Genomic DNA, 8,848 nt, shown 5'->3' with positions numbered 1-8,848 from the left:
CATAGGAGTGACCACGAGATCTACACTACCAAATAAACGATTTATCTCCTAAATTCTGGTGCCAAAATTTCCACCGAAGAAAGTTGTATTGTGGTCAGAGAGGCGCCCCAAGTATTCAGATCATGGGCATTGCTACTATGCTACCTACATGTATGCCACCAAAGCATTTCTCCAAATGCTGGATTCTGAACTCCTGTCAGAATGCCCCCCAGTAGACATGATCTCATTCCAAGCAGTGTTCATCCATCCATTTTCTGATATCTTTGTACAGCAACGGGATGAGTTGATGAGTTGCGATGATGCCATGTGGCATGTAAAGCCTACGTCCCAATCAATCATCACCGATCTGTACCGGATGTCCCAATGCTGTTCTCGCCTTGTTTCGCACCTGAGCTCCTCATGCCTTTACATGCTTTCGAGATTATAGCATAAATCCTGGTAGTAGAAAGTATTCATTGTTTATTCCCAGCTCATAACTGCAGAGCGAGATCTGGCTGCTGTGCTTCCAAATTGATGCCAGACGATTGTCGAGCTGGTGGTGAACCTGGAGATGGGAACCCAATGTTCAAGTCTGGGCGGAGTACATCCTTGCCTGGCTTCTGTTGCATGTGGGGAACCAGCCCCTGCCACTGTGGTTGCCCTTGTGATCTCGCGAAATCTGGCTGCACCAACTGGGGAAATATTACCAAACCCTTGTTTTGAACCGAGTTCTCTCTAAGTACCTGAACAGGATGCCTAAAGAACTGAGGAACAGCACTTATTTTGGTATCATCAGAAGGTTGGACGTTAGCAAATGGCATTTTCCAGCCACAATTATTGTCAAGGAAAGTTGGGCTCACAATGGTTGGTTTGTTCTCTGTAGTAGCACCAAATGAGATCCAAGATTGAGCCACTGGAGCTGATGGAATGCTCTGGTTCTCCCTAACAGCAGCTGGAAATGCTGAGAACATGTTCCGAGGAGCATCAAGACCTCTGTTTGGTATATTTGCCTGGGCAGGCATTGCGGTTGTGCCTGCTGATTTTGTATGGTCACTAACAATCTTTTGTCCATTCAAATTCATGGCAAAAGTTGCAGCATTTACTGATTGATTTTTATTGATGAACCCAATACTGGTGGATGGTCTGCTTTTGTTTGATGTTCCAACCTTTCCATCACCAGGTCGTCCATGGTACACCCACGTTGCTTCATTTTTGGGCTGTAGCACAGCTGCTTCTTGGGACTGGAACAAGGGGTTAGACTGCCCGTTTGAGGGCATATCATGCACACCAGAAGAAGCTACTGCTTGTGACTGGAAAAATTGTTTAGGCTGCCCATTCGAGGAAGGCATATCATGCACACCAGAGGAAGCTGCTGCCTGTGACTTGAAGTAGTGTTTAGGCTGCCCATTAGGGGAAGGCGTAGCATGCATACCAGAGGAAGCTGCTGCTTGTGACTGGAAGTAGTGTTTAGGCTGCCCATTAGAGGAATGCATATCATGCACACCAGAGGAAGCTGCCACTTGTGACTGGAAGAAGTGTTTAGGCTGCCCATTTGAGGAAGGAGTATCATGCACACCAGAAGCAGCACCTTTTGCACACTCAACTTGCTGTGGTGCCATTTCAATTGGAATTTTGCTTTTTGATGAGTCATTTTTTCTCATTTGCTGAGGTCTAGTTGATTCTGGTGGTTGTAAAAATGGTCTAGGCTGGCCAGCCATTTTGTTTGAGGCAGGGATATCAAGCGCACCAGAAGAAGCTCCTTTCTGTAGCTGCATTTCAAGAGGTCGGGCACTGGAAGATGAATTGCCTTTTCTCATTTGATCATGGGTTGTTCTTTTGGTCTTTGCAACATTTCCAGACACTCTATGGTTCTCATGCAGTGATGATGTGTCTGTGCTCCTGTGTTGAGGCTCAGTGGTAACACCAAATAATCTTGGCTTAAATTCTGGACTCTCTAGTGGTCCAGGCACTCCAACTACATTATTGCAAGTGGTTATCCGTCTCATATCCTTTGGACTATTAGTTTCTGTTGGTCTGAGCCTTTCATTATCCCTAGGCAGAGGAGCATTCCTTCGTCTATTTGTCTCAGAGCTCTTCGGGTATCTAGGTTGATCATTCACAACAAGAATAGATGGTAATGGAGGCTCATATTCTCCAACCCAACCACGACCATACTTTACATCAGCAGGTAATGCTTGCCGAATGCGGTCAGAAGCAATTCTCCAACCATGAGCACCAAGCGAACCAGCAAAACGAGCCAGACTCCTTGCATATGCATATGAGTGTTCAGCATCAAGCCCAACCTGCAACGCAAATTCAGCCAGTGAGCTAATCTAAATAAGAAAAACTGGACCAATAACTACAGATAAGTCGGTATTTGATTTAATCATAGATGCATTAACCCACATTAACGAGCTCTTTTGGTTCCGCAGAGAAAACATCAAAAACTGGATCAGATTCCATTGGAGGCTGTTCTTCAGATGCATCATAAGTTTTCCGTCTAGTCTCATCTACCACAATTGGCTTGTAGCTAGGCTTGGCTGAAAAAACGGGGTAAATTAAAAAAATAATTAGAATTCGACAAAGTGAATCTGAATTTCCTTTCATAACATTTGGTTGCACAGCAGTAATCATAACAAATGACTGAGTTTCCTTTAGACAAATCATTCTGTGCGTTATTTTAGGGTGTATCTTAGAACGAAAAGTCTCAAAAGTATTTTTTTATCATAAGTTATCTTACAATATATAGCCAATTGCTACAAAATAAGCATCATATTAGAAGTAATTGGAAATACCAATCTACTGATACAGCTTTTGTGCACTAAAATATGCAATGCATATATAGGACTGACTTTTGGTCAAAACTTGCAAAGTCTTATGTTTTCAAATTAAAACATGCCTTATAAAAGTGAACCTTGGTTATATGTCAGACATCATCCTACCATATACAGCTCTATAAATACTTTAACAATTGATAATAATAATTACGTGTTTAAGGAACAACCTAAAAAGGGCTTGAATAAATGAACATCAAATGTGCAGTACAAGTGTATATGTTATATACAACCATAACCTATCTGGACATCTAGTTTTGTATTTTGATGGCCCATCACATTTATCCATATCACCATTTTGCTAATTGATCCACTCCCGTGACATAGGTATAAACCAAATTCCAGTCTAAAATTGCTATATGTGATCACCAATGCACAAAAGTATAACGATTAGGCCTTAAAACTAACGGATCATCAGTAGACAAGGTGATTCAGGGGAAATCGCCAGAAAATAAAAAGAATACAGTACCTGAAATATCATCAGTCTTCTCAGACCTTATTTCATCTAGTGGAGAGCTGATATCTTTGTCTATAACCCCATTGGCAAGAGTACAACCAGTAGGTTCAGTAGCATTAGGCTGTGACATGCTTAAACCATTAGAGCCATCTCCCACAGAAGCAACAGTTGCAGCAGAGATATCTGATCCTTGGGCATCATGGCTATCCATACAAACTGGCTTTTTAACAGCCTCTTCATCACATGAGTTACCTTGATCATCTTGCTCAACTCTGCAACTAGGTTCCTTAGATGACTCCTGGTGACAACGATCAAGGTCCTCTTCTCTGTTTATACTGATGGTCTTCTCAGAAAGCCTTTTCGTAGATGAGAAGCCTGCATTTTCAACATTTGTGCAAATGGGATCCTCAATGGGCCTTTTGCAGGATGGAAAAACTGGATCTTCTCCATTTTTGGCGATTAGCTTCTTAATCTGTTTTTTCTGGGATGAGAAGTCGTCCTTTGAACTCTGCGGAGTGGACTTCTTGACTTGATGTTTGTGGAAATGGGAGCGTTCATCATTTTCTGAATTTTTTGAAATAAGTTTCCGAACTTGCTCTTTGCGAGATGGGGAGTTCAGGTCGTCCTCCGAATGTCTGGAGATCAGTTTCTTAGGCAGCTCTTTGTGGAATGAGGAACTTAAATTGTCCTCTGAATTTCTGGGAATGGGTTTCTTAATTCGCTCTTCCTGTAATAAGCAACTTTGATCCTGTGAATTCTTGGACATGGTTTTCTTAACTTGATTTTTGAAGCTCATGTCATCACCCACATTATTTGAATTGGGTCTTTTAACTTGCTCTTTGCGGGACAAGAAGTCTAGATCATCATCTGGATACCTCAAAACAGGTTTCTTAACCGGATCTCCACTGCAGAAATTTTGTCTAATTTTCTGTTCAATCTTTATCGGGTTTTCTGTAGGTATGCCCTCATCCCTCAGTTCCTGAAACTTCTTTCTTGCCAGCTCCTGTATGGAATGAGCCTACATTCGCAAGCATAGCACAAAATGTTCAATGCGAATAATCAAATCATGGTATTGTAAGCGCATGAAGTTTTTTGGGACTGTATACCTGTCTGAAGTAAATTGTATCAGGTGCATTGTACTGCATCGCGTTGCTGCAAATTAAGAACACATCATCCTGCAATTTAAAAAGAAAATCATTGCACAGAAAACGATCGATAAGGTGCACACATCATCATTTGAAGCACTTGTCATTCCCAAAAAGAAGACAAAATAATAAATTGGCACAAGTTTTGCCTATTCAAGACAAATTTGTAAACAGAGGTCAGGTCAGATTCATTCGGTTATGTTTTTAGTGCTTCATTCAGCCATTCGCATCCTCTTCAAATATTTTGTTTCAATAGTCAAGCTATGGTCATACTAGTTCGATAATTAGTAACTAGGGGTGTAAACAGATCGGATATGGACAGATATCTACATATATGAATACAGATAGTTGGTTTTTTCAGGTAGTGTCAGATAAGATATAAATGGATATCGACATATATACATCCGATTTTGAGTATTTGGATACGGCACGGATTGAATGACCAGATTCGGATACAGATTATCCATTTAGTATGTGAATCCCTTCGGTCGAACAGTCGAACAAGAAATATCTATACCATTTACACCCCTATTAGTAACCATTCTGTGATGGTTTATAGACCATAACCAGAGTACCAGACTAGCCATCAGTGGACAAGGTTGGATCGCCAGAATGAAACTTACTCGAACGCAAAGTTGTAATATTTGTAGCGAATCTTCTAGAGTCCATATTGATGGTATACTGATGGGCAAAGTTTTAACAAGCTGACTGCACAGAGTCCAAAAGGGCGACTTCTTTTGTGAATTGAGGGAGTAACAAAGTACATCTTGGAATTTCATAGATCAGTTCAACTTGGCCCAGTATAAAATCCGCCACGAGACTGTTATCTCAATATTACTCAATGTCAACAAACTTCTTTGAGCTATTATCGAGATGTTTCAGCTTCAGTATATCCTTTACTAGGACTTATAAAAGGTATAGCATCCTAGCTCTTCACGACAAAACCAGATGAGACATGGTTAGCGACTCAAGCCCAATGGAACCAGTATATCCCATAGCCTGGATTCATTCACATGCTGACCAATGGTGATACTATGATTAGATTAGAAAGAAATCACTAGTATTTTGTTACATGCGGTGAATGTAAGCCTATTTTAGAAAAGGCAACTTTTGCAGGGCAGAATAACACTGGTTAATGACTATTTGCATGAGGCAGCACAAATTTAGTACAAACAGACAAAGCGGAAAGCTATCCACCTTCCTTGTGCACAAAATTGTCATGAAAGGCAAGACCAAGAAATGTGGTTCCAAATGAATGATGAAATCGAGAAGTCCAGCTACCTCGCTGAATTTGTCAGGCTGCACGACAAACCTGACTCTCTTAGGCAAATCTAACGTATCAGAGGTTGCTGCTTTGGGAGACCGTTACACATCAAATTCGCTCACGACAAAAGTAAAATGAACTGAAAAGTAACTCCTCAATGGCCAACAAATCGCAACCGCTGCCCAAATATACGACCAAAAAGCCTAGCAATCTGACCTCAAATTGCTCGAATGAGCGATATGCATTCCTGGCAAGCTTCTTCCTGACGGTGCCGAAGTCCATTGGGTGCTCAATCACATCGTGGTAATCAGGCAGCTGTATCAAACAGTAAACGCGATATCAATCCTCAACAGCTCCCTACCAAACAAATTGGCAACTCCAGGAAGCATGGCAAATGAATATGGGCTCTTACCTCCTCTGGATCCACTGGCTCCGCAAACACTCCGTACGTATCCTTCCTGCAGAATAGAACAGTGGCAAAAGGGGGAGAAATCGAGCTCATTAAAACTTGACGCAACAAGTCCCATCTTGCGTTTGCGACAAAGATGTGAAACACGCACTTTTGAAGCTTCTCGAGAATCATCTCCAGCGCCTTCCGGTCTGGCAGCGGCGTCGTCCTCGCGGTCCCTAAATCCACGAAGCGGGGAAAAAAATAAATCAAATTTTCACGCAAAAAGGCGCTCAAAAATCAAACATCGAACAAGCAGAGGCCGAGCGAACAGAAAGCAAATCGGACCTGGCACCGAAGGCCGCTTCGTCCGCGGCGCGCTCGCGTGGCCGCTCCTCCCACCACCACCAACCTGCAAGAAGCGCAGATCTAGCGTTAGCGAGCAGCTGCGCGGCGAAGCAAAGTCAAGGCTGGCGCCTTATCCGGAGGCATGGCCCACCTCGCGATGGCGAGATCTGTCGGCGCGCGGCTCGATCCGGCGCTTCTTGGGCGGCTTGACCTGCTCCTCGTCGCCGCTTCCGTCCCCGGCCAGGTCCTCGGCCCCGTCGGAGCCGTCAGAGTAGGGTGGGGGAGGTGGGGCCCGGGGGTGGTGCTGGTCCGGGGGCAGCTGGGAGAGCTTGACAACGAGCTTGAGCTTGCGCCGGCGCCGGTCGGAGGCCGATGAGCCGGCGGCGCCACCGTCGGCGCCGGAGTCGGAGCTGGACGGCTCCAGCGACGGCCCCCGCTGTCGGGGGCGGGAGGGCGAGGACGACGGCGAGGAGGGGAAGGGGAAGAAGTCGTCGACGAGCGGGCGGGAGGAGGGCGCGGCGGCGCGGCGCGGGCGGAGCGAGCGGCGGGGCGGCGGCGACGGCGAGCGTCCGCCGCCGCGGTGGTGGTGGTGGAGCTGCATCTGGGACGGGGCGGCGCCGCCCCTGCGGCGCGCAGGCTGGTGCCTCTCCGGCGACGGCGACGGCGATGGTGACGGCGACCGCGGCATGGCTGCCTGCCTGCTGCCGTCCGCGTCTTGGCGTCCTTGGGGTTTGGTGCGCCGCCTGCCTTCTCTTTCTTGCTCGCCTTACCCTTTTTTTCTCTCTTCCTTACGGCTGCTTTTGTTTGTTTAGCAATTCTCTATCGCTTGCGTCTCTGCGTTGCCATCTCTCTCTCTTCCCTAGGTTCCACACACTCACTCTCTTCCTATCCCTATCTACTCTCTCTCCCCTAGCGACTTGCACCAACCACTACGGCTATTAGAGAGTGTTCCTCCTAAACTTAGTTCTCTCATCGGATATTTGGCATATATATAAAGTATTAAATATAGATTAATTATAAAATTAATTGCATAAGTTATGATTAATTTACGAGACAAATATTTTAAGCCTAATTAGTCCATGATTTGACAACGTGGTGCTACAATACATATATGCTAATAATATATTAATTAGGCTTAATAAATTCGTCTCGTGGAGTACTCATGGATTTTGTAATTTATTTTTTTTATTAGTATTTGAATACCCATGTGACACCCTCACGTCCTAAATTTTAGTCACCGAATCTAAATAGCCCTTCAGTCTACTTTTGTTGCTCTCTTTCTCTCTCCTTCAGTGAGGACGATGAGCTTGGTCCATGGAGGAGTGAAATTATTGCCCACTACTGGTACAGCAGAATTGAATTAGCGTACAACTTCTGCCAGAGCTGGGTTGATGGAGTAGAGCACTAATAATCATCTTAAATCTTAAAGAGCAAAAGGTTTGATAAAAAAATTATAAATATACTAGTTACACAATGGATATACTCTTAAATGCTTAGGTAATATGATGATAACATAGTGGAGTTAGACGGCCTGTTCGCTGGTTGGTTTCTGGGCTGGTATGGGCTGGCTGGTGCTAGTTTATTATGAGAGAAAAACACTGTTGGCTGGTTGATTTGGGCTGGCTGAAACCAACAAGCGAACAGGCTGATAGGCTTGAGCTTTGCGCACAAACCACTCACATCACATTTTGGACTTGCAAAACATTTCTATTCCGTCTATTTTGAGCTTAGAACTCAGAGGACGTTGGCTTCCGGATTCATGTTGGGTTGATTGTTCTTTTCTTCATTTATCATGGTACTTGTAATGTCAATTTAGATTTTTGTTTTTCTTTGTAAAACTTACAGAGGCACTTTGACATGTAGGCATTGTCTTGGTAAAAAAGAAAACATTTTGCCTAGTCCAAAAGTGTTTATGAATAATTAAGTGAAAATCTACACAACACATTAACTATAGAAAGCTAACACGTGTGGCATCCCTTTTCATATAACACATTTTTTCCCTCTATATACATTCAAACACCAAGCTAGCTTTGGTTCCTTCCATGTACGTATTTGAGTGGTTTAAAAGAAGAGTGTATTTGAGTGTCCCGTTTGCCGCCAAAGAAGCCAGGACAGGAGATCTGAGGGTGTCTCTCGGGTTTTGGTGCATGGGCCAGGTCCACGTAGCGGCCAGACCGGGTCGCTTTCATATTTTCTCTCTCCTCTTATTTTTTCCGCTCTTCTTTCGATCTTCTCTGACAGCAGGACAATTTCTGGTCCTTTTTATATTCGATCTTCCATGCCCGTCTTTGCCGGGGTCCAGTTCCTCCTTTCCCACATGGCCTGCTAGGGGCACACGCCTTGCTTTGCACCAGGAAATTTCGCTTGGCCTTCTTGCATTTTCTATTGCTCTTTTTTCTAATCTTTTGTTGACTAGCGAGCACATGATGTCGG

The 8,848-nt window shown here is 44.2% G+C and overlaps 1 protein-coding gene across 1 annotated transcript; it reads right to left on the bottom strand.

Moving 5' to 3' along the window:
* Window positions 1–324: 324 nt before the first annotated feature.
* Window positions 325–7,310, bottom strand: LOC136542370 (uncharacterized). The gene is made up of 9 exons (XM_066534768.1): window positions 6,567–7,310; window positions 6,416–6,479; window positions 6,240–6,306; window positions 6,092–6,137; window positions 5,896–5,994; window positions 4,377–4,445; window positions 3,283–4,288; window positions 2,386–2,519; window positions 325–2,282 (listed from the first exon to the last, which is right to left on the bottom strand). The coding sequence occupies exons 1-9, from the start codon at window positions 7,101–7,103 to the stop codon at window positions 471–473; spliced, it is 3,834 nt and encodes a 1,277-aa protein (XP_066390865.1). The 5' UTR covers window positions 7,104–7,310; the 3' UTR covers window positions 325–470.
* Between the last annotated feature and the right edge of the window lie 1,538 nt (window positions 7,311–8,848).

Source organism: Miscanthus floridulus, chromosome 3, assembly GCF_019320115.1.
Source record: "Miscanthus floridulus cultivar M001 chromosome 3, ASM1932011v1, whole genome shotgun sequence".
In the NCBI taxonomy this organism is placed as follows: domain Eukaryota; kingdom Viridiplantae; phylum Streptophyta; class Magnoliopsida; order Poales; family Poaceae; genus Miscanthus; species Miscanthus floridulus.
This window is presented reverse-complemented; position numbering and strand designations above follow the sequence as displayed.

Coding starts and splice junctions, on each gene's coding strand:
- LOC136542370 (XM_066534768.1), bottom strand. CDS start 7,103: ATGCCGCGGTCGCCGTCACCATCGCCGTCGCCGTCGCCGGAGAGGCAC. Junction 4,446..5,895: donor GCTCATTCGAGCAATTTGAG/GTCAGATTGCTA, acceptor TTTAAATTGCAG/GATGATGTGTTCTTAATTTG. Junction 4,289..4,376: donor ATACAATTTACTTCAGACAG/GTATACAGTCCC, acceptor TTGCGAATGTAG/GCTCATTCCATACAGGAGCT.